This window comes from Anolis sagrei, chromosome 2 (assembly GCF_037176765.1).
Source record: "Anolis sagrei isolate rAnoSag1 chromosome 2, rAnoSag1.mat, whole genome shotgun sequence".
NCBI classification, from domain to species: domain Eukaryota; kingdom Metazoa; phylum Chordata; class Lepidosauria; order Squamata; family Dactyloidae; genus Anolis; species Anolis sagrei.
In genome coordinates, this window is record NC_090022.1 from 1,663,777 (window position 1) to 1,691,190 (window position 27,414).

At 47.4% G+C, this 27,414-nt stretch overlaps 1 protein-coding gene across 1 annotated transcript; it reads right to left on the reverse strand.

Moving 5' to 3' along the window:
• Positions 1-2,583: 2,583 nt before the first annotated feature.
• Positions 2,584-26,804, reverse strand: SLC39A7 (solute carrier family 39 member 7). The gene is made up of 8 exons (XM_060760613.2): positions 26,628-26,804; positions 25,779-26,332; positions 22,204-22,372; positions 22,028-22,108; positions 13,541-13,669; positions 10,600-10,689; positions 8,799-8,995; positions 2,584-4,368 (listed from the first exon to the last, which is right to left on the reverse strand). The coding sequence occupies exons 2-8, from the start codon at positions 26,325-26,327 to the stop codon at positions 4,117-4,119; spliced, it is 1,467 nt and encodes a 488-aa protein (XP_060616596.2). The 5' UTR covers positions 26,328-26,332; positions 26,628-26,804; the 3' UTR covers positions 2,584-4,116.
• Between the last annotated feature and the right edge of the window lie 610 nt (positions 26,805-27,414).

A 27,414-nucleotide genomic window follows, 5' to 3' on the forward strand; every position in this document is an offset into this window, starting at 1 on the left:
TTTTCCCCAAACTCCACCAGTGTTCACATTTGGGCATATTGAGTATTCATGTAGAGTTTGGTCCAGATCCATCATTGTTTGAGTCCACAGTGTTATCTGGATGTAGGTGAACTACAACTCTCAAACTCAAGGGCAATGCCCACCAAACCCTTCCAGTATTTTCTTTTGGTCATGGGAGTGCTGTGTGCCAAGTTTGGTTCAATTCCATCATTGGTGGAGTTCAGAGTGCTGTTTGATTTTAGGTGAACTATAAATTCCCAGCAACTACAACTCCCAAATGACAAAATCAATTTTTTTGAGTGAAGGACATACATTGGGTTGTTAGGTATATTGTGTCCAAATTTGGTGTCAATTCGTCCAGTGGTTTTTGAGTTCTGTTAATCCCACAAACGAACACTACATTTTTAGGGTTGTTGTAGGTTTTTCTGGGTTATATGGCCATGTTCTAGAGGCATTCTCTCCTGACGTTTCACCTGCATCTATGGCAAGCATCCTCAGAGGTAGTGAGGTCTGTTGGAAGTAGGACAATGGGTTTATATATCTGTGGAATGGCCAGGGTAGGACAAAGGACTCTTGTCTGCTGGAGCTAGGTGGGAATGTTTCAACTGACCACCTTGATTAGCATTTGATGGCCTGGCTGTGCCTGGGGCAATCTTTTGTTGAGAGGTGATTAGATGTGCCTGATTGTTTCCTCTGTGTTGTTTTGCTGTTGTAATTTTTGAGTTTTTTAATACTGGTTGCCAGATTTTGTTCATTTTCATGGTTTCTTCCTTTCTGTTGAAATTGTCCTCAACCACTGTCCCAGTGATTCCAGCCATGAAAGCTTTCAATAATACATTTTTAGGGTTGTTGTAGGTTTTTCTGGGCTATATGGCCATGTTCTAGAGGCATTCTCTCCTGACGTTTCGCCTGCATCTATGGCAAGCATCCTCAGAGGTAGTGAGGTCTGTTGGAAGTAGGAAAATGGGTTTATATATCTGTGGAATGGCCAGGGTGGGACAAAGGACTCTTGTCTGCTGGAGCTAGGTGTGAATGTTTCAACTGACCACCTTGATTAGCATTTGATGGCTTGGCAGTGCCTGGAGCAATCTTTTGTTGAGAGGTGATTAGATGTGCCTGATTGTTTACTCTCTGTTGGAACTGGGTTGATATATCTGTGGAATGGCCAGGGTGGGACAAAGGACTCTTGACTTCTGGAGCTAGGTGTGAATGTTTCAACTGACCACCTTAATTAACGTTTGATGGCTTGGCAGTGCCTGGGGGAATCTTTTGTTGAGAGGTGATTTGATGTGCCTGATTGTTTACTCTCTGTTGGAACTGGGTTGATATATCTGTGGAATGGCCAGGGTGGGACAAAGGACTCTTGACTTCTGGAGCTAGGTGTGAATGTTTCAACTGACCACCTTAATTAATGTTTGATGGCTTGGCAGTGCCTAGGGGAATCTTTTGTTGAGAGGTGATTAGATGTGCCTGATTGTTTACTCTCTGTTGGAACTGGGTTTATATATCTGTGGAATGGCCAGGGTGGGACAAAGGACTCTTGTCTTCTGGAGCTAGGTGTGAATGTTTCAACTGACCACCTTAATTAACGTTTGATGGCTTGGCAGTGCCTGGGGGAATCTTACTTTGAGAGGTGATTAGATGTGCCTGATTGTAACCCGGAAAAACGTACAACAACCCAGTGATTCCGGCCACGAAAGCCTTCGACAATACTACATTTTTATTCATATAGATCACGTCAGAAGCGAATTGAGAATACAGCTATAATGTACAGAAAAACCACCAATGACCAGCCACTGCCAGAAGGGGCAGAGAGTTTCCTCTATGCTGACGATCATGCCATCAATGCTCAAACAGAGAGCTTTGAAATGGCTTCAAGGTTGAGTAAGTTCTATCCAACTACACTTAACATTTCAAAATGTCATGATCAATGTTTTTAGACGGAGGGGAGGGCTGTTTTAATAGATCGATTGGTGGTATCGGTGATGTATTGGGCAATTTCTCAATGGTACATTGTGGAAAAGAGTTAATAAACATGTTGGTTTTTAAAATAATCATGTTATATTTATACCATTTTTTTTCTCTCTTGATCAAGACCCAAAAGGAGGGGCAATTAAAAATCTACAGCATATAGAAATGGAATGAAATCACTTAGAAGTCTATCAAAATAATCAAAACACGATGCATGGATTAATTCTCCGCCTTCCTATTTCCCCAGCTACGCTGAAAACGTCCCGGATTCTGTTCCTTTCTTCCTTCGTTTTCAGCACGACTCACAATCAATGTACAAATTTCAGTTGCCACAATTTAGTATTTGAAACTGACCCCAAGTTAGCTTTCTTCCATCATAACACCCCGTGCAATGCTCTACAACAGGCATGGGCAAACTTGGGCCCGGCGGGCGTTTTGGACTACAACTCCCACAATTCCTAACAGCCGAAGATTCCAAAAAATATCATGTAAATATATAGATATGCATATAAAAAGAAATGTACCATTCCGACAGCCCTTGGAAGGCAGGCATGGGCAAACTTGGGCCCTCCAGGTGTTTTGGACTTCAACTCCCACAATTCCTAACAGCCGGTAGGCTGTTAGGAATTGTGGGAGTTGAAGTCCAAAACACCTGGAGGGCCCAAGTTTGCCCATGCCTGCCTTCCAAGAAACTTGGGGGTATCTTTTGCTACCTATTTTTTTGGTGGCGTACTGGGGAGGGAGACTAAACATCCCATCATCCCCACAAGCAACACCCAAGTTCCAAAGGCCTGGAAAACCAGCCACGAAACTCTAATCTGGCCCCCACTTTCCACCGTTATATACATTCTGGAACCATGATTTTTTGAACAATGTCCCCACCCAAAGTCGGAGAAAGGAGGGACTACAACTCCCAGAATCTCCACACACCAGCCTGGGCAGGGGATTGTGGGAGGCGTAGTCACAAAGACCACTTTCAGCCTTAAGACGGAATCACATTAGCTGTTACTCCACTACGATGGCTCCCTCAGGCAGAACCCTGGGATTTGTAGTTGAGTAATAAGTCCAGGAGTCTAAGGCAGAATCACATAAGCTGTTACTCCACTACGACGGCTAACCTCAGGTAGAACGCTGGGATTTGTAGTTGAGTAATAAGCCCAGGAGTCTAAGGCAGAATCACATTAGCTGTTACTCCACTATGACAGCTTCCTCCAGCAGAACCCTGGGATTTGTAGTTGAGTAATAAGCCCATGGGATTTGTAGTTGAGGAACATGAGTTCTCTCTGGTTGAGAACTTTAAAGGTCCTTCCCTCTGAACTACAAGTCCCAGGATTCCATTGGAAGCAGTCATAACATTAGAAATGGAACGACAGCGTTGTGTGATATTGTCCTCAAGACGATTCCAAGTGTCCCAATTTGTGTATGAATCCCTTCTTGTTTTGGTCCCTTTTCCTGATGGCCCCTTCTCCATTCATTAGTAGGGGGCGCTTTGGCCCATGAGACCGAAGACAAGGAGGATCGCAAGTCCCATCACTCAACCCAACGACAAAGCCCTTGTCGTCGTTATCAGAGTCCAGATGGAGATATCCCATTCCTTTCCACATCCCATAATAATCCCCACCACCATCATATCCCGACGAATCCCACTGGAGATGTACCAGATGTTCCACATCCCATATTAATCCCAACCACCATCATTCTGTGTCCTCCTGGACAAGTCGGGACAGAAGAGTTGGACTCTCTGGAGTCCCAGACCGACTTCCTCGTCACTTCATGGCGCCCCCTGGAGGGCAGGAGGGACATGAAATCTCGAGAAGTTGGCCCTCTGGAGCGCTTCCTCTTTGCTCGAGAGGAAAGGGAAATCTGGACAAACTGACAAAGAATTGTTGGCTTCCTAGAGTAACAGATTCACTTCCTAATTGCAGGGTCCTCACGGCGCTCCCGGAGGACCAGGAAATCCGAAGCCCACCAGGGTGGAAGAGTTGGCCCCAGGGAGTACCAGGCACGCTTCCTCTCTTGACGGGTCGTCACAACGTCCCACAAGTCCAGGTGGTCCTGCTCGTGGGGGAAGTGAGGAAGTTCTGGCGCTCCCTTTGGCTCCTCTGTGCCCGGGTCGAGGGAAGCGCCCGCTGTCCGGAAGGGCGGCTACTCGTACTGGGCGATGAAGACCATCATGGCCACGCCTGCCACCAAGCCCATCACCTGCAGGAGGGACTGGATCGGGCCGGATTCCTGGAGCAGCTCCGGCAGAACCGAGACAGTGGCCACGTAGATGAAGCCCCCGGCCGTGAAGGGCAGGATCCAGGCCGTGGCCGCCTCCCCCGCCCCCTCCGCCAGCAAAGAGACCACTGTCCCCGCCAGCGCCCCCAGCGCCGTCACCAGCTGCAGCTTCATAGCCTGCCAAAGGGAGACAACAAAGAAGAAGAGGCGACAAGTCAGTCTTGCGTGCACATTGAAATGGTTCTCACAATTCTATTCTATATATATCTTGGGAAGTCTGACTTGGCCACGGTGGTACACGCTCTTGTCACATCCCGCCTAGACTACTGCAACGCTCTCTACGTGGGGCTGCCCCTGAAGACGGCCCGGAAGCTGCAACTAGTCCAGTGCGCGGCAGCCATGATTCTAGCGGGAGCGGAGCGCAGGGAGCACACAACCCCCCTGTTGCACCAGCTCCACTGGCTGCCGATTTGCTACCGGGCCCAATTTAAGGTGTTGGTACTAGCCTATAAAGCCCTAAACGGTTCCGGCCCAAGATACCTATCTGACCGCATCTCGGCCTATGAACCCACCCGGACTTTGAGATCTTCCGGGGAGGCCCTGCTCTCGGTCCCACCAGCCTCTCAAGCACGGTTGGCGGGGACGAGAGATAGGGCCTTCTCGGTGGTGGCTCCTCGGCTGTGGAACGCCCTTCCTGTAGACATTAGGCTGGCACCATCTCTTATGACATTCCGTAGAAAGTTGAAGACCTGGATGTTTGTGCAGGCTTTTGAATAATTCAGTGAAATCTCTGGTAAATTGAACATAGGAAAGAACAATGGACGATGAATTTGGATCACGTTTGGATGATGAGGCGATCTGGGGTGGGTTTTTTTGTGATAACTGTGTATTGATGTTTGTTTATTGCTAGAAATGAAATTGTGTAGTTTAACTGTTATGATATATTGATTACTGCTGTTTTTACTGTCTCTGAAAATAGCTGTTCTTTTATGATTTTGTGATTTTGCTGAAAACGAAAATGACATTTAGAAATGTGTACTGGCTCTAGTTTTTATGATATAAGCAATCACGTGATCACGTGTGGTTGAAAAAATGCATGTTGCGACTTACACTATGGAAGATTCTAGAATATTCTAGAAAGTTTGATGACGCAGTATGAGTGCCGTGTGCAAAAGCCAGAAAGCCCTATATAAGGCCAGACTTTTGAACGGTGAGAGTCAGTCAGTTGAAGTTCAAAATGAAGTTCAACAGGGACAAATGCAAGATACTCCACTTTGGCAGAAAAAATGAAATGGGTGACGCCTGGCTCGAGAGCAGTACGTGTGAAAAAGATCTTGGAGTCCTCATGGACAACAAGTTAAACATGAGCCAGGAATGTGATGTGACGGCAAAAAAAGCCAATGGGATTTTGGCCTGCATCAAGAGGAGCATAGTGTCTAGATCTAGGGAAGTCATGCTCCCCATGCTCTATTCCGCTTTGGTTAGACCACATCTGGAATATTGTGTCCAATTCTGGGCACCACAATCCCAGAGAGATATTGACAAGCTGGAATGTGTCCAGAGGAGGGCGAATAAAATGATCAAGGGTCTGGAGAACAAGCCCTATGAGGAGCGGCTTAGGGAACTGGGCATGTTTAGCCTGAAGAAGAGAAGGCTGAGAGGAGATATGATAAGAGCCATGTATAAATATGTGAGAGGAAGCCACAGGGAGGAGGAGGGAGCAAGCTTGTTTTCTGCTTCCTTGGAGACTAGGACGTGGAACAATGGCTTCAAACTACAAGAGAGGAGATTCCATCCGAACATGAGGAAGAACTTCCTGACTGTGAGAGCCGTTCAGCAGTGGAACTCTCTGCCCCGGAGGGAGTGTGGTGGAGGCTCCTTCTTTGGAAGCTTTTAAGCAGAGGCTGGAGGGCCATTTGTCATGGGTGATTTGAATGCAATATTCCTGCTTCTTAGAAGAATGGGACCTCATGGGCCATCATTCAGTCCAACCCCATTCTGCCAAGAAGCAGGAATATTGCATTCAAATCACCCCTGACAGATGGCCATCCAGCCTCTGCTTAAAAGCCTCCAAAGAAGGAGCCTCCACCACACTCCCCCTGGGGCAGAGAGTTCCACTGCTGAACGGCTCTCACAGTCAGGAAGTTCTTCCTCATGTTCAGATGGAATCTCCTCTCTTGTAGTTTGAAGCCATGGCTCCATTGCGTCCTAGTCTCTCTCCAGGGAAGCAGAAAACAAGCTTGCTCCCTCCTCCTCCCTGTGGCTTAAGATAACTCTGACCAAAAGGTCATGAGTTCGAAGCCAGCCCGGGTTGGAGTGGGTTTCCAACCAATTGTGTAGCCTGTTGTCGACCTTTGCAACCTGAAAGACAGATGCATCTGTCAAGTAGGAAAATTAGGTACCACCTCAAAGTGTGGGGAGGCTAAATTAACTAATTTGTTGTTGTTCCTTCGTTCAGTCGTCTCCGACTCTTCGTGACCTCATGGACCAGCCCACGCCAGAGCTCTTTGTCAGCCGTCACCACCCCCAGGGTCTCCTTCAAGGTCAGTCCAGTCCCTTCAGGGATGCCATTCATCCCTCTTGCCCTTGGTCGGCCCCTCTTCCTTTTGCCTTCCACTTTCCCCAGCATCATTCCCTTCTCTAGGCTTTGCTGTCTCCTCATGATGTGGCATTCAAAGGACTTCAACTATATATGAGGCCATAAAAAAAAAAGACTCAAGCAAAGCACTCCAGCAAAAAAGCATGCGGGGAATGTGGAAGTACTTCATCAGCGTCGCAGATGGACAATGAAAGCAACAGCTCCCCTGGTATCCAGAAAAAGTTAAATAGCTTCTGTGTATGTCTATATGTGTTTGTATGTCAGAAATTGGCATTGAATGTTTGCCATATATGTGTACACTGTAATCCGCCCTGAGTCTCCTGCGGGGTGAGGAGAAGGGCGGAAGAGAAATACTGCCAATAAATACATGAATAAATAAATACTAGCTGTCCCCTGCCACGCATTGCTGTGGCCCAGTCTGTGTATATATATGTATCTATATGTGTGTATATATTTGTGTATATGTGTAAATATGTGGTTTTGCACATGCATTGTAATGTATTTTTATTTATTTATTTATTGCTTTTAAAGTCTCTTCTGCTGTGTTTTCCAGTGTTTTTATGAGTGATGGTCACTTGTTGGCCTGAGAGGTATATTGAAGAGTGGTATACAAATGTAGTAAACAAACAAACAAATAAATGTTGGAGGGCTTAGAAAAGCCACAGAGGTGTTCTCAGTGGTGACTAAAATGATAAAAGGTCTGGAGAACAAGCCCTATGAGGAGCGGCTTAAGGAGCTGGGCATGTTTAGCCTGAAGAAGAGAAGGCTGAGAGGAGATATGATAGCCATGTATAAATATGTGTGAGAGGAAGCCACAGGGAGGAGGGAGCAGATCAGGGGTCTGGAGAACAAGCCCTATAAGGAGCGGCTTAAGGAGCTGGGCATGTTTAGCCTGAAGAAGAGAAGGCTGAGAGGAGATATGATAGCCATGTATAAATATGTGTGAGAGGAAGCCACAGGGAGGAGGGAGCAGATCAGGGGTCTGGAGAACAAGCCCTATGAGGAGCGGCTTAAGGAGCTGGGCATGTTTAGCCTGAGGAAGAGAAGGCTGAGAGGAGATATGATAGCCATGTATAAATATGTGAGAGGAAGCCACAGGGAGGAGGGAGCAGATCAGGGGTCTGGAGAACAAGCCCTATGAGGAGCGGCTTAAGGAGCTGGGCATGTTTAGCCTGAAGAAGAGAAGGCTGAGAGGAGATATGATAGCCATGTATAAATATGTGAGAGGAAGCCACAGGGAGGAGGGAGCAGATCAGGGGTCTGGAGAACAAGCCCTATGACGAGCGGCTTAAGGAGCTAGGCATGTTTAGCCTGAGGAAGAGAAGGCTGAGAGGGGATATGATAGCCATGTATAAATATGTGAGAGGAAGCCACAGGGAGGAGGAGGGAGCAAGCTTGTTTTCTGCTTCCTTGGAGACTAGGACGCGGAACAATGGCTTCAAACTACAAGAGAGGAGATTACATCTGAACATTAGGAAGAACTTCCTGACTGTGAGAGCCGTTCAGCAGTGGAACTCTCTGCCCTGGAGTGTGATGGAGGCTCCTTCTTTGGAAGCTTTTAAACAGAGGCTGAGTGGGCATCTGTCAGGGGTGATTGGAATGCAATTTTCCTGCTTCTTGGAAGAATGGGGTTGGACTGGATGGCCCATGAGGTCTCTTCCAACTCTTTGATTCTAGGATTCTTGAGACATGTCCTAGATCCCCCAGAGCAATTCTATGGCCTGCTTCTGCTGAAGTGGCTCACTGCAGTAATGGTACTGAAAATTAGATGTATATGGGTATAGGCACACAGCCATTTGATCTGCCTTCCTGCCTTCATGCTAGGGAACCTGGAGATTTATAGTTTGGCGAGGACTCCATCCAACAAAACCCCTGAGTAAATCTGGCATTGGCACACCACCCTTCCAAATGGGAATGCCCTGGGACACAGAATGGTGAGGGACATGAGTTCCCCCCAAGAAAGCCCTGAAAGCCCTCTGCACATGCCCTGGTGAGAGTCGAGGCTGACCTTGCGCTTGCTGCAGCCGGACTGGACGAGGATGGCGAAGTCCCCGACCTCGTGGGGCACTTCGTGGAGCAGGACGGTGAGGGTGGTGACGGCGCCCACGGTGCTCCCGGCCAGGAAGGAGGCCCCCAGCGCCAGGCCGTCCGTGAAGTTGTGCGCAAAGTCCGCCGCCAGGTTCAGGTAGCCGGCCACACGCATGTCTGTGATGGAGCAAAAAGGGGGAAGGAGGAAGAGAAGGAGGAGAAAGGGGGAGGAAGGAACACAAGGAGGAGGAGGAAGGAGAGCAAGACAGAAGAAGAAAGACAAGGTTGGGATGAAAGAAGAGAAGGGGAAAGGGAAAAGACAGGAGGAAGGAGAGAAGAGGAAGAATGAAGTGGAGAAGAAAGGGAAGAGGAGGAAGTATGAGAAGGAGGAGGAACGTGAACAAGAGGGAAAGGAAGAGGAGGAGGAAAAAGAGGGAGAGGAAAAGAGAACAATGAGAAGGGGAAGGAGAAGGAGAAAGGAAGAAGAGAAGAGAAAAAGAAAATGAGGAATGAAACAAAGAGGAGAGGAACAGAATGAAAATTGAAGAATAAGGTGAAGAAGAAAGAATAAAAAAGGACAATAACATGAAAGAAGGGGAAGAAGAAGAAAGGTAGTGGAAGGGAAGAAGAAGGATTAGAGAATGAGGAATGAGAGGAAAAAAGGAGGAAGAAAAGAGAGGAAGAACACAGTGGGGAAGAAAGAAGAAAAGAGTGGGGGAAAGAAGAGAAGCGGAAGAGGAGGAAGTGAAGGGACAGGAAGAAGGGAGGGAAGGAAGAAGAGGAGCAAAAGGAAGAGGTCAACGAGGAGGGAAGGCAATAATGAGAAGAGAAGAAGAAAATGGTGTGAAGAAAAAGAGAAAGAATTAGGAGGAGGAACGTGAAGATGATAGCAAAGAAGAGGGAAAGGAGGAGGAGGAGGAAAAACAGGGAGATGAAAGAGAACAACAGGAAGAGAAGGGGAAGGGGGTAAAGGAAGGAGAGAAAAATGAGAAGAGGGAAGAGAAACGACAGGAAGGGAAGAAAAGGAGGAAGGAAAGAGAGGAAGAACACAGTGGGGAAGAAAGAAGAAAAGAGTGGGTGAAAGAAGAGAAGCAGAAGAGGAGGAAATGAAGGGATAGGAAGAAGGGAGGGAAGGAAGAAGAGGAGCAAAAGGAAGAGGTCAATGAGAAGGGAAGACAATAATGAGAAGAGAAGAGGAAAAATGATGTGAAGAAGAAAGACGAGAAAGAACAGGAAGAATTAGGAGGAGGAACATGAAAGTGATAAGAAAGAAGTGGTAAAGGAGGAGGAAAAAGAGATGAAAGAGAACAATGAGAAGAGAAGGGGAAGGATAAGGAAGATGAAGGAGAGAAAAATGTGAAGAGGGAAGAGAAAAAAGAGGAAGGGAAGAAAAGGAGGAAGAAAAGAGGAAAAATGAGGTGGAGAAGAAGGAAGAAGAGGGGGAAAAGGAGGAGGAAGAAGACGGGAGAAAGAAAAGACGAGGGTAGGAAAGGACAGATTAAAAGAAGAGAAAAAAGAAAGGGGAGAGAAGAAGAAAAAGAAGAGAATGATAAGAAGAAGAAGGAAAGAGGAAGAAGGAGAGAAAGAAGGGGATTGGAGGAGGAAGGAAGACAAAAGAAGAGGGACAACGAGAAGCAAGGAGGGGAATGTGAAGAGAGTGGAGAAGGGGAAGAGAAGGAGTGGAGAAGAGGAGGAGGAAATGGAAGAGTGAGAGAGTTGGATGAGTTGGATCCCCTTCCCTGCCCCTCTCAACAGGACCCACCCCCCTGCATCCCACTCACTGCTCCCAGGGGCCTTCCTCTCCTTCTCCTTCTCCTTCTTCTTGAGGACTGCCTTCTCTCCTTCGTCATCACTGCTCTTGGCCTTGGAGGCTGCAAAGAAAGGCAACATTTCTCCTATTTTCACACTGAACCTGTGCTCCTAAACCCTGACAATGCAGAGGGACTGAGATATTATAGGGAATACTCCGTTTTCTACAGTACGAGGGTTGAATGAAAAGTAATGCCTCCACCTTCGTTACTTGGGTTTGGATGGGAATATTTTAATAACTCAAATGCAGAAATAATCCTTGGAATGTGCTCTTTAATGACCACTATTCACCTTTCCACATAATCACCAGACAATTGGAAACATATCTCCCAACAAGTTTTCTGAAGCCATCGCAGAAGAAGTCGACATTCTTTTTCTGCAACCAGCGTCTCACAGTTCTCTCAACGTCTTCATCAGAAGCATAAGGATGTTCCCACAGATCTTCTTTCATTATCGGGAACAGATGGAAGTCAGACGGTGCTAAATCTGGACTGTTTGGAGGACCTCACCTCTGAGGATACTTGTCATAGATGCAGGTGAAACGTCAGGAGAGAATGCCTCTAGACCATGGCCATATAGCCCGAAAAAAACCTACAACAGCCATGAAAAAACTTACAACAGCCATGAAAGCCTTCAACAATACATTGTTTGGAGGATGTTGTACAGTAGTGAGATCCAGTCTCTGTTGAAGCTGTTTGCAATTTATAATGTAGATTTCAAAGTATGTATGTATGTTTAAAATGCAGTAGCTATATACCGAGGGTAATGTATTCCTGTGTGGAAAGAGTTAACTGAACCATGGAGGGAATGGCATTCCTAGAGAGGTCATAAATCACGTGTACAGAGCAAATGGACACAGCCTCGCAAAGTCATACGTCACTCTGGAAAGCAAGAGGTGTGGACTAGTACTGATAACAGTGTGTTCGCAATGTTACGATCGGACGGTAAAGAAGTAAGTTTACAATGTGCTGAGTGTTAAGTAGCTTCTAATGTATATAGCTGTAAAATAAAGTAGTTTATAGCCTAAGGTGGCTGTGAATGATCTGTTCCTGCCTTGCTGTGCTGCCGATGCCACTGATAGTATGGTGGTGAGATCCAGTCTCTGAAGTTTCAAGTCTGTGCGCTTTCATTTCAGGCGTCAGCATCCTGGGTCCCCATCATGCACAGATCTTCCGATAGCCAAGCAAAGCAATAATGTGACCCACACGTTCTTGTGAAATGCCGATTATGCTTGGAGTTTCTTTCTGAGTGATACGACGATAGTCCTGAATCAATCTGTCAACCTTTTGCTTGTGAAACTCGGTGGTTGCTGTCACAGGACGTCCAACTCTTTCTTGGTCACACAAGTCAGATATTCCCACTTCAACATCTTTAACTTACTCACCCAACAACACACAGTACTCACAGTACTCACATCAACATAATCCTTATAAACAGCTTGCATCCTCTGATGAATCACCTTCGAGGCGATACCTTCTGCTGTGAAGAATTCAACAACTGCACGTTGCTTAAGTTGCATTGACCGACCGTCTGTGCAGGGTTCCATATTTCACACTTTAGCAACACAACTATTCAATGCTAAGGCTTCCCGCCAAAATGGAACTGTAGAGGAGAGTCTACTGAATAAGCCAGTACCTGCCGCATACCAGCACTGCCGTCTGATGAGGAGTTATGAGGGTCCATTCAATGCTAACTCTTCCTGTCAAAATGAAACTGTAGAGGAGAGTCTACTGAACAAGCCAGTATCTGCCGCATACCAGCACTGCCATTTGTTGAGGAGTTATGAAGGTCCGTTCAATGTTAAGGCTTCCCGCCAAAATGGAACTGTAGAGGAGAGTCTACTGGACAAGCCAGCACTTGCCACATACCAGCGCTGCCATCTGATGAGTTATGAAGATCTGTTCAATGCTAAGGCTTCCCACCAAAATGGAACTGTAGAGGAGAGTCTACTGAACAAGCCAGTACCTGCCACATACCAACGCTGCCATCTGATGAGGAGTTATGAAGGTCTATTCAATGTTAACGCTTCCTGCCAAAATGGAACTGTAGAGGAGAGTCTACTGAATAAGCCAGTATCTGCCGCATACCAGTACTGCCATCTGATGAGGAGTTATGAAGGTCCGTTCAATGCTAAGGCTTCCGGCCAAAATGGAACTGTAGAGGAGAGTCTACTGAATAAGCCAGTATCTGCCGCATACCAGTACTGCCATCTGCTGAGGAGTTATGAAGGTCCGTTCAATGCTAAGGCTTCCGGCCAAAATGGAACTGTAGAGGAGAGTCTACTGAATAAGCCAGTATCTGCCGCATACCAGTACTGCCATCTGATGAGGAGTTATGAAGGTCCGTTCAATGCTAAGGCTTCCGGCCAAAATGGAACTGTAGAGGAGAGTCTACTGAATAAGCCAGTATCTGCCGCATACCAGTACTGCCATCTGCTGAGGAGTTATGAAGGTCCGTTCAATGCTAAGGCTTCCCGCCAAAATGGAACTGTAGAGGAGAGTCTACTGAACAAGCCAGCACTTGCCACATACCAGCGCTGCCATCTGATGAGTTATGAAGATCTGTTCAATGCTAAGTCTTCCTGTCAAAATGAAACTGTAGAGGAGAGTCTACTGAGCAAGCCAGTACCTGTTGCATACCAGTACTGCCATCTGTTGAGGAGTTACGAAGGTGGAGGCATTACTTTTCATTCAACCCACATATAAGCAGTGTACATGAGGCCTTGTCTCCATCGTGGTTGAGCCTATGATTGGCTGTGTGAGCACTTTCCTCTGGAGAACCAGGTGGAAGGGATCTTCAGAGTTGGGATGGGACCCCCAGATGCCATATAACCCACCCCTTCTGCCAGCTGAGCCCTTCTGACAGATGGCCACCCAGCACCCCCAGCATGGAAGGCCTTGTGGAGGGGCTCACCGTGGCTGTGGGTGTGTCCATGGCTGTGCCCCCCCTTGACGTGCCGCACGAACTTCTCCACCACCAGGAATGCCACAATGCCCCCCAGGACCCACAGGCCCACTGACATCATGTGCTGGTGCTCAGGACCTGCAGAGAGACAGACAGACAGACAGATATGGGGACAGGGGTGAGAGAGTGACAAGGCAAGGGGTGGGTCTCATTTTTCCCCACCATAACTTGCAAATAAATTGGTTCTAAACTGTGTTCAAAAGTAGAAGGGGACTGGCACTTCGATTCTAAAGTTTTTTTTCCGAATTTTGGGAGTAAAGGTTTCGGAAGATCAATCCCGACAAGACAGAGGTCCTCCTGGTCGATCGTAAACCGGATCGGGGTATAGGGTGGCAACCTGTGTTGGACGGGGTTACACTCCCCCTGAAGCCACAGGTCCGCAGCTTGGGTGTCCTCCTGGATTCTTCGCTTACGCTTGAGGCTCAGGTGTCGGCGGTATCCGGGAGGGCCTTTGCGCAACTGAGACTTGTGCGCCAACTGCGACCATACCTCGTGAAGGCTGATCTGGCCGGGGTGGTCCACGCCTTGGTCACCTCTAGAATGGACTACTGCAATGCGCTCTACGTGGGGCTACCCTTGAAGACGGCTCGGAAACTTCAATTGGTCCAGCGTGCAGCAGCCAGGATGCTAACCGGGGCTTATTATCAAGAGAGGTCAACCCTCCTGTTCAAGGAGCTCCACTGGCTGCCATTTATTTTCCGAGCCCAATTCAAGGTGCAGGTGCTCACCTACAAAGCCCTGAACGGTTTGGGACCACCCTACCTGCGTGACCGCATCTCCATCTACGAACCCACACGCTCGCTCCGGTCATCTGGAGAGGCCCTGCTCGTGATCCCACCTACGTCGCAAGTGCGCTTGGTGGGGACACGGGACAGGGCCTTCTCTGTGGCGGCCCCCCGACTTTGGAACGCCCTTCCAAAAGATCTCCGACAGGCCCCTACTCTAGCCGTTTTCAGAAGGAATTTAAAAACTTGGCTGTTCCGTTGTGCCTTCTCAGACTAGGAATCCCCACCCCAAGTCCTAGTAGCACCTTAGCATAACTAATCGTCGCTGCACACCGCACTTTTAATCCTACGTGCCTCCTGCCATCTCAGCACTTTTAACCCTTATACCCCAGTGCGCCGGCCGAACCAGTTTTAATAATGTCTTGATGTACTGCCATTGTCGTTATTTTGCTTATTGTTTTGATTTGCTTTGCTATTGTTGTGTTATGTTTTCTATTGTATTGTGTTTTGAGGTTTCGGCCTGTGTAAGCCGCATCGAGTCCTTCGGGAGATGCTAGCGGGGTACAAATAAAGTTAATAATAATAATAAATAATAATTCGGAACTGTAATGAAACTTACAAATCTGCACAAGTCCTTTGTTAATGGCAAACATCACTGTCAGTGGGGAAATTTCAGGGTTCCCCTCTCTTTCATTTTTTGAGCTATCCCGATGAAACTTGCCACCGTGGTAGAACACATTTACCACGGTTAGCCCACCAAATTTCAGAACGTTTGACTTATCCATGGATTTTTGGCAATTTTTTAAAAAACAGCATTAAGCAAACATGACAAGAGCAATTTTTCTATCTGACGATACAAGATAATCATAGAATCATAGAATCATAGAATCATAGAGTTGGAAGAGACCTCATGGGCCATCCAGTCCAACCTCATTCTGCCAAGAAGCAGGAATATTGCATTCAAATCACCCCTGACAAATGGCCATCCAGCCTCTGCTTAAAAGCTTCCAAAGAAGGAGCCTCCACCACACTCCGGTGCAGAGAGTTCCACTGCTGAACGGCTCTCACAGTCAGGAAGTTCTTCCTCATGTTCAGATGGAATCTCCTCTCTTGTAGTTTGAAGCCATTGTTCCATTGCATCCTAATCTCCAGGGAAGCAGAAAACAAGCTTGCTCCCTCCTCCTCCCTGTGGCTTCCTCTCACATATTGATACATGGCTGTCATATCTCCTCTCAGCCTTCTCTTCTTCAGGCTAAACATGCCCAGTTCCCTAAGCCGCTCCTCATAGGGCTTGTTCTCCAGACCCTTGATCATTTGAGTCGCCCTCCTCTGGACACATTCCAGCTTAGAGTCAATATCTCTCTTCAATTGTGGTGCCCAGAATTGGACACAATATTCCAGATGTGGTCTAACCAAAGCAGAATAGAGGGGTAGCATTACTTCCTTAGATCTAGACACTATGCTCCTATTGATGCAGGCCAAAATCCCATTGGCTTTTTTTGCCGCCACATCACATTGTTGGCTCATGTTTAACTTGTTGTCCACGAGGACTCCAAGGTCTTTTTCACACGTACTGTGTAACAAGGGATCATTCCCCCCAACTTTCAGGAATACCAATACATCTACTGATTTATGGGAACTGTTTAAAGTTTTCAGAAAAACAAACCGTTTAGGGCAGTGTTTCTCAACCTGGGGGTCAGGACCCCTGTGGGGGTCACGAGGGGGTGTCAGAGGGGTCGCCAAAGACCATCAGAAAACATAGTATTTTCTGTTGGTCATGGGATCTGTGTGGGAATTTTGGTCCAATTCTATTGTTGGTGGGGTTCAGAATGTTATTTCATTGTAGGTGAACTATAAATCCCAGCAACTACAACTCCCAAATGTCAAGGTCTATTTTCCTCAAACTCCTCCAGTGTTCACATTTCAGCATATTGAGTATTCGTGCCAAGTTTGGTCCAGATCCATCATTGATTGAGTCCACAGTGCTCTCCAGATGTAGGTGAACTACAACTCCAAAATTCAAGGTCAATGTCCACCAGACCCTCCCAGTATTTTCTCTTGGTCGTGGGAGCTCTGTGTGCTAAGTTTGGTTCAATTTCATCATTGAGGGTGTTCAGAATGCTCTTTGATTGTAGGTGAACTATAAATCCCAGCAACTACAACTCCCAAATGTCAAGGTCTATTTTCCTCAAACACCTCCAGTGTTCACATTTCAGCATATTGAGTATTTGTGCCAAGTTTGGTCCAGATCCATCATTGATTGAGTCCACAGTGCTCTCCGGATGTAGGTGAACTACAACTCCAAAAATTCAAGGTCAATGTCCACCAGATCCTCCCAGTATTTTCTCTTGGTCGTGGGAGCTCTGTGTGCTAAGTTTGGTTCAATTTCATCATTGGGGGTGTTCAGAATGCTCTTTGATTGGAGGTGAACTATAAATCCCAGCCACTACAACTCCCAAATCAATCCCCCCCAACCCCACCTGTATTCAAATTTGGGCATATTGGGTATTTGGGATTTGAAAATACATCCTGCATATCAGATATTTACATTACGATTCATAACAGTACCAAAATTACAGTTACAAAGTAGCAATGGGAATGTTATGGTTGGGGGTCACCACAACAGGAGGAACTGTACTAAGGGGTCGCGGCATTAGGAAGGTTGAGGACCACTGGTTTAGGGGGAGAGATAATGATCTCTCTCCTCTCCTAATTGGCGCATTCTCCTTCCAAGGAGCACTTGGGAATGTCGCTTAAAGCCGGGCTTTTGGAATCGCTCCCATTGGGAGCCTGGCCTTCCAAAACTATGGTTAAGATGGCTGTGATTAGCCAGGCAGATGGCAAGCTATTGAACCTCAGCAGACTGAAAGCCAAAACCAAGGTTACAACAACATCTGTTATAGAACTCCAGTATGCCGATGACAACGTAGTCTGTGCGCATTCAGAAGAAAACTTTCAAGCCACTCTAAACACCTTCGCAGAAGCAGACGAGAAGCTCGGCCTATCATTGAACATCGAGAAAACCAAAGCGCTCTTCCAGCAGGCACCAGCCATGGCGGAAATGTTGACCATTTCCGCTCCCTTGGCAGCCACCTCTCCACCAAAGTCAACATTGAGACTGAAATTCAACACCACCTGAGCTCTGCGAGTGCAGCATTCGTCCAAATGAAGCAGAGAGTGTTTGAGGACCAGGACATCTGTAGGGAGACCAAGGGGCTTGTTTATAAAGCTATTCCCCTCCCAACCCTGCTAAACGCCTGCGAGACGTGGACTGTCTATAGATGTCAACACCGAGACTGAAATACAACACCGCCTGAGCTCTGTGAGTGCAGCATTTTTCTGAATGAAGCAGAGAGTGTTTGAGGACCGGGACATATATAGGGATACCAAGGGGCTTGTTTATAAAGCTATTGTCCTCCCAACCCTGCTATATGCCTGCAAAATGTGGACTGTTTACAGATGTCAACATTGAGACTGAAATACAACACCACTTGAGCTCTGTGAGTGCAGCATTTTTCTGAATGAAGAAGAGTATTTGAGGACCGGTACATCCGTAGGGAGACCAAGGAGCTTGTTTATAAAGCTATTCCCCTCCCAACCCTGCTAAACGCCTGTGAGACGTGGACTGTCTATAGATGTCAACACTGAGACTGAAATACAACACCACCTGAGCTCTGTGAGTGCAGCATTTTTCTGAATGAAGAAGAGTATTTGAGGACCGGTACATCCGTAGGGAGACCAAGGAGCTTGTTTATAAAGCTATTCCCCTCCCAACCCTGCTAAACGCCTGTGAGACGTGGACTGTCTATAGATGTCAACACTGAGACTGAAATACAACACCACCTGAGCTCTGTGAGTGCAGCATTTTTCTGAATGAAGAAGAGTATTTGAGGACCGGTACATCCGTAGGGAGACCAAGGAGCTTGTTTATAAAGCTATTGTCCTCCCAACCCTGCTATATGCCTGTGAGATGTGGACTGTCTACAGATGTCAACAATTAGACTGAAATACAACAGCGCCTGAGCTCTGTGAGTGCAGCATTTTCCCAAATGAAGCAGAGAGTGTTTAAGGACCGGGACATATATAGGGATACCAAGGGGCTTGTTTATAAAGCTATTGTCCTCCCAACTCTGCTATATGCCTGCGAAATGTGGACTGTTTACAGATGTCAACATTGAGACTGAAATACAACACCACTTGAGCTCTGTGAGTGCAGCATTTTTCTGAATGAAGAAGAGTATTTGAGGACCGGTACATCCGTAGGGAGACCAAGGAGCTTGTTTATAAAGCTATTCCCCTCCCAACCCTGCTAAACGCCTGTGAGACGTGGACTGTCTATAGATGTCAACAATTAGACTGAAATACAACACCACTTGAGCTCTGTGAGTGCAGCATTTTTCCGAATGAAGCAGAGAGTGTTTGAGGACTGGGACATCCCTAGGGAGACCAAGATGCTTGTTTATAAAGCTATTGTCCTCCCAACCCTGCTATATGCCTGCAAGACGTGGACTGTCTATAGACGTCACACTCCTAGAATGATTCCATCAGCGCTGCCTCCGGAAAATCCTGCAAATCTTTTGAGAAGACAGGTGGACAAATGTCAGCATGCTGGAAGAAGCAAAGACCACCAGCACTGAAGCGATGGTCCTCCGCCATCAACTCCGCTGGACTGGCCATGTTGTCCAGATGCCCAAACACCATCTCCCAAAACAATTGCTCTATTCCGAACGGAAAACGGAACATTGGTGGGCAGGAAAAGAGATTGAAAGATGGGCTCAAAGACAACCTCAAAAACTCTGGCATAGACACTGAGAACCGGGAAGCCCTGGCCCTTGAGTGCTCCAGCTGGAGGTCAGCTGTGACCAGCAGTGCTGCAGAATTTGCAGAGGCACGAAGAGGCACCCATCCCTCCACAGCCCAACCACCACCTCATAGCTCCCAATGCCACACCCGTGCAAACCATTATATTATAATATTATTAGTAATATTACATGTAATATAAATATATGTTTATAATATTGTATTATTATTTGTATTATATTGTATTACATGATAATATTAAAAATATTATATGTAATATACAATATATAATATTACATCTATATATATAAAAATGTTCTGTGCATAATGAGTACCTTAAAAACAAAAGAACCAATGAACGAAATCACACCAAACTTGGCAACAAAGCATCTCACAACACAAAAAATTATGATTTTGTCATTTTGGAGTTGTAGTTGCTGGGATTTATAGTTCACCTACAATCAAAGAGCATTCTGAACCCCATCAACAATGGAATTGAACCAAACTTGGCACACAGAACTCCCATGACCGACAGAAAATACTGGAAGGGTTTGGTGGGCATTGACCTTGAGTTTTGGAGTTGTAGTTCACCTACATTCAGAGATCACTGTGGACTCAAACAATGATAGATCTGGACCAAACTTGGCACAAATACTCAATATGCCCAAATGTCAACACTGGTGGAGTTTGGGTAAAATAGGCTTTGATGTTTGGGAGTTGTAGTTGCTGGGATTTATAGTTCACCTACAATCACAGAGCATTCTGAACTCCACCAATGATGGAATTGAACCAAACTTGGCACGCAGAACTCCCACGACGAACAGAAAACACTAGAAGGGTTTGGTGGGCATTGACCTTGAGTTTTGGAGTCGTAGTTCACCTACATCCAGAGATCACTGTGGAAACAAACAATGATGGATCTGGACCAAATACTCTACACAAATACTCAATATGCCCAAATGTGGAGTTTTGGGGGAAACAGACTCTTGACATTTGGGAGTTGTAGTTGCTGGGATTTATAGTTCACCTACAATCAAAGAGCATTCTGAACCCCATCAACAATGGAATTGAACCAAACTTGGCACACAGAACTCCCAATGACCAACAGAAAATACTGGAAGGGTTTGGTGGGCATTGACCTTGAGTTTTGGAGTTGTATTCACCTACATCCAGAGAGCACTGTGGACTCAAGCAATGATGGATCTGGACCAAACGTGGCACAAACACTCAATATGCCCAAATGTGAACAGTGGTGGAGTTTGGGTAAAATAGGCTTTGACGTTTGGGAGTTGTAGTTGCTGGGATTCATAGTTCACCTACAATCAAAGAGCATTCTGAACTCCAACAATGATGGAATTGAACCAAACTTGGCACGCAGAACTCCCACGACGAACAGAAAACACTAGAAGGGTTTGGTGGGCATTGACCTTGAGTTTTGGAGTCGTAGTTCACCTACATCCAGAGATCGCTGTGGAAACAAACAATGATGGATCTGGACCAAATACTCTACACAAATACTCAATATGCCCAAATGTGGAGTTTGGGGAAAACAGACTCTTGACATTTGGGAGTTGTAGTTGCTGGGATTTATAGTTCACCTACACAGAGCATTCTGAACCCCACCAACAATAGAATTGGGCCAAACCTCTCACACAGAGCCCCCATGTGGGCCACAGCAACACGTGGCAGGGGACGGCTAGTTATATTAGATTGCAACATTAGCATAGCACAGGAGACATGTATCTGGTCTCGTGCCTTCTTACTTCTGGTAGGAAACGAAAGGCAATTCCCACTCAAGATCTGTGGGTTGCCAAAATGATGAATCTGGTGGAGATGGACAACTGGGCCATGCCATCTCCAGGCTCTCCCAGATCGGAGGAAGAGTGGCAGCCTTTTATTGACATTTTCAAAGAGAGATAACCACTCTTACAGAGATACAAGGATAGCAAGGAAAGAAGAGGAAGACGCAGGTTCGCAGCTTGGGAGTGATCCTGGACTCATCGCTGAGCCTGGAACCTCAGGTCTCAGCGGTGGCCGGGAGAGCTTTTGCGCAATTAAAACTTGTGCACCAGTCTGATCTGGCCACGGTGGTCCACGCTCTTGTTACATCCCGAATAGACTACTGCAATGCGCTCTACGTGGGGTTGCCCTTGAAGACTGTTCGGAAACTTCAACTAGTCCAGTGAGCGGCAGCCAGATTGCTCACCGGAGCGACATACAGGGAGCATACCACCCCCCTGTTGTGCCAGCTCCACTGGCTGCCGATTCAGTTCCGAGCACAATTCAAGGTGCTGGTTTTGACCTACAAAACCCTGTACGGTTCCAGCCCAGTGTATCTGTCCGAACGTATCTCCCTCTACGTCCCACCCCGGAGTCTGAGATCATCTGGGGAGGCCCTGCTATCGACCCCACCACTGTCACAAGTGAGGCTGGTGGGGACGAGGAGCAGGGCTTTCTCAGTGGTGGCCCCTCACCTGTGGAACTCACTCCCGGGGGAAATCAGGGCATCATCATCCCTCCTCGCCTTTAGGAGAAGGGTGAAGACTTGGTTATGGGACCAGGCCTTTGGGCACTCCGGCAATTAAATCAGACAACCAGGCGAGTAAGACCAGCAGGATTGATGAAGTGGAACGTAAAACTAGATCTATGAGTAGCGAACGCTGACCATGTAAGAGGAGAAATTAGGTTTGTATTTGGTTTTATTGATTTTATGGTTATAATGTATATTTGGTGTTAACTGTGTATTGATGTAATTTTGTGTTTGATTGTTTTTATGATGCAGGCATCAGATTGTGCCTTGCTTTTGTAAGCCGCCCTGAGTCCCCTTCGGGGTGAGGAGGGCGGGGTAGAAGAAGAACCCCAAATAAATAAAATAAATAAAAGAGCAGTGAGGCACATGCTGGATCCTTACCCTGGTGGGAGTGTCCGTGTCCAGTGGGCCCGGCGTGGGAGTGGGAGTGCCCGGCTGTGTCCCCGTGGTGGGAATGGGGCTCTGCAAAGAGAGGAAGGCAATGAGACTTGGGGGTCCCCTGCAGCCCACCACCCACTCTCTCTCTCTTTTGCTCCCTCCCTCCTTCCCTTACTCACCCAAGGCGTGGGGGATGAGGTGGAGGAAGGCGTCTCCAAGGAGTCCCCCCGAGGCGAAGCTGAGCAGCAGCTTGAGCAAGGCCTGGTGCTGGGCCGAGTTGGACTCCACCGGGATCAGGAAGAGGATGAAGTAGGGCGCCGCACTGATCAGCAACGTAGCCCCGATAGCCTGCGGGACGAGAGCATGTTAGCGCTCACAAAGGGCAGGCGTGTCCACTAGGCCTGGGTAACAACGCAAAAATTTGTTTCTAAAATGGATTTGTAATTGGGGGTTTTTTTTGTTTCGATATTTAAAATAATTACAAAAGTTTCCCAAAAAAAAGTTTCGGTATTTACGAAATTTTGTAAATATTTACAAAACATTTTGTAAAGATGGCGCCCTTTTTTTTTCCCAATATTTTTTAAATATTTTTTAAATTTAATTATTAATTTAGTAGAATAGGGATTAATTATTATTAATTATTATTAAGGAGGGAAGGCAGGCACTCACTCTGGCGGGCCCTCTCGCTCGCCGCTCGCTCGCCCCTCTCGCTCGCCGCTCGCTCGCCCCTCTCGCTCCAGCAGACAAGAGTTCTTCCTCCCACCCTGAACATTATTCCACAGATATATCAACCCCACTTGCCTAGTTTCCAACAGACCTCACAACCTCTGAGGATGCCTGCCATAGATGTGGGTGAAATGTCAGGAGAGAGTGCTTCCGCCCCTCTCGCTCGCTGCTCGCTATTATTATTAATAGGCAATGCTAAGCAAGCTGGCCAATTGCAACATTCAGGCAGGAAGCAGCCAGACCATGAAGCTGCAAGACCATTCGATGCTCATCAAGCTGGCCAGCTGCAACATTCACGCTTGCCTCCAGCAGACAAGAGTTCTTCCTCCCACCCTGAACATTATTCCACAGATATATCAACCCCACTTGCCTAGTTTCCCAACAGATCTCACAACCTCTGAGGATGCCTGCCATAGATGTGGGTGAAATGTCAGGAGAGAGTGCTTCCGCCCCTCTCGCTCCCCGCTCGCTATTATTATTAATAGGCAATGCTAAGCAAGCTGGCCAATTGCAACATTCAGGCAGGAAGCAGCCAGACCATGAAGCTGCAAGACCATTCGATGCTCATCAAGCTGGCCAGCTGCAACATTCACGCTTGCCTCCAGCAGACAAGAGTTCTTCCTCCCACCCTGAACATTATTCCACAGATATATCAACCCCACTTGCCTAGTTTCCAACAGACCTCACAACCTCTGAGGATGCCTGCCATAGATGTGGGTGAAATGTCAGGAGAGAGTGCTTCCGCCCCTCTCGCTCGCCGCTCGCTCGCCCCTCTCGCTCGCCCCTCTCAGCAAGCATCGGCAGGCGGCCATCTTACGTATTTCCGAAATGGACGGAAATACAAAATTTTCTGGCGCCTGCCGTTTCGATATTTAAAAACACTTCCAGGTTAAAAAAAATGTTTTGTAATTGTTTCGTAATTCAAAAATTAACGAATTTTTTAACGAATTACGAATTAACGAAACGAATTGACCAGCCCTAGTGTCCACATTGGAGAACTGACGCACTTTTGACGCCACTTCAACTGTCAAGGCAACAGGATCACAAGAGTTACAGCTCTGCAAAAGCTTTAGCTCCCTCTTCCAAATTGTAAACAAACTGCGACTCCCATGATTCCCTAGCGGTGAGCCAGAGAGGCTCAAGTGGTGTGAAACCGCATTCATTCTGCAGTGCAGATGCACCCAAACCCTTCCCCCTGCGGGCCGGCATGCAAATCAGGGCTGGGCAGCGGCTAGGAATCTCAACAGGGCTAAATACAAAGTGCTGGTCATCATCTATAAAGCCCTAAATGGATTGGGTCCAGGCTATTTGTGTAATCACGTCTCCCTATAACTCAATGAGCAAATAGACAGGCGGCAGGCGATTAGTCAAAACAGGCAAACCGAACAGTGGCTTCAGCGCCCTGCCAGAATCCGACAGAAAAAGATAAGGGAATCTCAATTAAAGCGAAACCAATTTCTGAGTGCTTGGGATAGCTTAACGAGGGGATAAAAGTTCCAAGTATGGGAAATATAGTCAAATGAAGCATACTGTTGCACTGCAGAGGACAGGAACAGGATTCAAAACGATCTTGACAGATTAGAGAGATGATTGGCCAAAACTAAGAAAAGGAAGTTCAACAGTGACAAATGCAAGATACTCCACTTTGGCAGGAAAAACCACATGCAAAGAGACAGAATGGGGGACGATGAGGCCTGGCTCAAGAGCAGGATGTGTGGAAAAGATCTTGGAGTCCTCGTGGGGAGGAAGTTAAACATGTGATGTGGCGGCAAAAAAAGCCAATGGGATTTTGGCCTGCATCAGGAGGAGCCTAGTGTCTAGATCCAGGGAAGTCATGCTCCCCATGCTCTATTCCGCTTTGGTTAGACCACATCTGGAATTACATTGTGTCCAATTCTGGGCACCACAATTCAAGAGAGATATTGACAAGCTGGAATGTGTCCAGAGGAGGGCGACTCAAATGATCAAGCCCTATGAGGAGCGACTTAAGGAGCTGGGCATGTTTAGCCTGAAGAAGAGAAGGCTGAGAGGAGATATGATAGCCATGTATAAATATGTGAGAGGAAGCCACGGGGAGGAGGGAGCAAGCTTGTTTTCTGCTTCCCTGGAGACTAGGACGCAATGGAAGAATGGCTTCAAACCACAAGAGAGGAGATTCCACCTGAACATGAGGAAGAACTTCCTGACTGTGAGAGCCGTTCAGCAGTGGAACTCTCTGCCCCGGAGTGTGGTGGAGGCTCCTTCTTTGGAAGGTTTGAAACAGAGACTGGATGGCCATCTGTCAGGGGTGATTTGAATGCAATATTCCTGCTTCTTGGCAGAATGGGGTTGGACTGGATGATGGCCCAGGAAGTCTCTTCCAACTCTATGATTCTATGATTCTATGCAGGACTGCATGGCTCACGAGATCTCTTCCAACTCTTTGATTCTAGGCAGGGCAGGAAAAGCCCTGACTGTAAACACCACACCATTGTGGTTTGCCTGTTCGGTCTGCCTGTTTTGACTAATCTCCTGCCACCTATCTATTTGCTCATTAGGTTTTGCAGCTGGGTCAGGTGCCCAGTTGTTTTCAAGCCCCGAATGCTGGGAACTCTCTGGTAGGAATTCAGGGAGTACACTATCATCCCCACACCCTTCTGGGACATTCTCATGGGAAACTACACTTTGCAAAAGGGTCTCCTGGTCCTTCTCTGCATCGGTATCATTGCCATCTTGAAATTCATTGGCATCACTTCCCAATCCAAAGCACCCTGATCCTGAAACACAATCACAAGCTGAACTCCAACAGAAATGGAGATGGGCACCAGAGTCTCAGAGTTGGACTCGACTGGACTTAATGTCAGGCAATACGAATGAAATGCAGAGAACTAGGGCGGGTGTGACTGGCTTGAAAGGAGATCCTGGGAGTCTCAGGGGATCACAGGCTGAGGACTATGCGCCAAGAGTGTGATGTGGCGTTTCCCTCCCAACCCCGTGATATCATAATGATGGAACCAATCCCTCCTCTGCAAAGAGTCCCCAGACTCACGTAAGTCCACAGCCACGCTGTCTCCAGCTTCTCTCTCCTGGGAGGGGGCCTCTCGTGGTCGGGGAAGGCCCCGCCCTGGCTGGGGCCACCAACGTGGTCCTCGTGCGAATGCCCATGAAGGTGGCTGTGGCTGTGATCGTGGCGGGGTCCCTCGTGCGAGTGGCTGTGGCCGTGGTGGAAGTCCTCATGGTCATGGTGGTGGTGCTCAGAGGGATCGCGCCAGAGGTGCTCGTGAGTGTGGCCGTGGCCAGCGTGGCTGTGGCCGTGGTGGAAGTCCTCATGGTCATCATGATGGTGGTGCTCCGCGGGGTCGCGCCAGAGGTGCTCGTGCGTGTGACCGTGGCCGTCGTGGCTGTGGTGCGAATCCTCATGGCTGTGGCCATGGTGAAGGCCGTCGTGGCTGTGTCCGTGGTGCAAGTCCTCGTGCGCATGGCCGTGGAAGCCTTCGTGCTGTGCAGATGACGTCCTCAGCAGAAGCAGGAACACGGAACAGACCACCAGGAGGGTCACCACGGTCCTCGGCCACCGGCACGCCACCATCTTGACCATTGTCTCTGGAGGGAAGAAATAAGAGTGTTAAGGGCGTTGGAAGAGGCCCCTAAAGAACATCCAGCCCTGCCCCCTTCTGCCTTCCAGGCAGGGACACCACACAAGCCCTCAAGACAGATGGCCATCCAGCCTCTGCTTAATATAATATATATTATATTATATATTTTCTATATATAATAATAATATTATAATAATACAATATAATATAATAATATATTATAATAATACAATAATATAATAATAATATAATATAATTATAATAATAGTACATAAACTTTCACATAAGCTGAATCCCTTCACCTTCTTCTGGGGCTGCAGTCCTCCAAGGGCATAGAGTCGCGGGGAGAACGAGGCCAGAGCGTCCCCCGGTGACCCTTTTCTCCAGATCCCTCACTCCGCTCTCCCGGATCCGTTAGCAACACCGGGCTTAAAACCTGACGTGGCACCTAGGCCACGCCCACTCGGTCCAAACCTCGCGAGAAATGCCCCTCCCTTCATTCAAATCCCAACTTTTGCCCTTTCTCAATATGGCGGCGCCGGCGACAAACATGGCTGAAAATGCCACCCGATGGATTGTCGCCCTCAACAAACATGGCGATCAATCAATTTCCCAACTTTTGCCCTTTAGCAATATGGCGGAAAACGCCAACCGAGGGATTGTCGCCCTCAACAAACATGGCGGTCAATCAATTTCCCCTTTTTGCCCTTTCGCAATATGGCGGCGCCGGCGACAAACATGGCTGATAAACGCTAACCGAGGGATGGTCGCCCTCAACAAACATGGCGGTCAATGTATTTACCAACTTTTGCCCTTTCGCAATATGGCGGAACCGGCGACAAACATGGCTGAAAACGCCAACCATAGATTGTCGCCCTCAACAAACATGGCGATCAATCAATTCCCCCCTTTGCCCTTTCACAATATGGCGGAGCCGGCCAACCGAAGGATTGTCGCCCTCAACAAACATGGCGGTCACTTAATTTCCCAACATTTACCCTTTCGCAATATGGCGGAACCGGCGACAAACATGGCTGATAAACGCCAACGGAGGTATTGTCGCCCTCAACAAACATGGCGGCGGTTTGT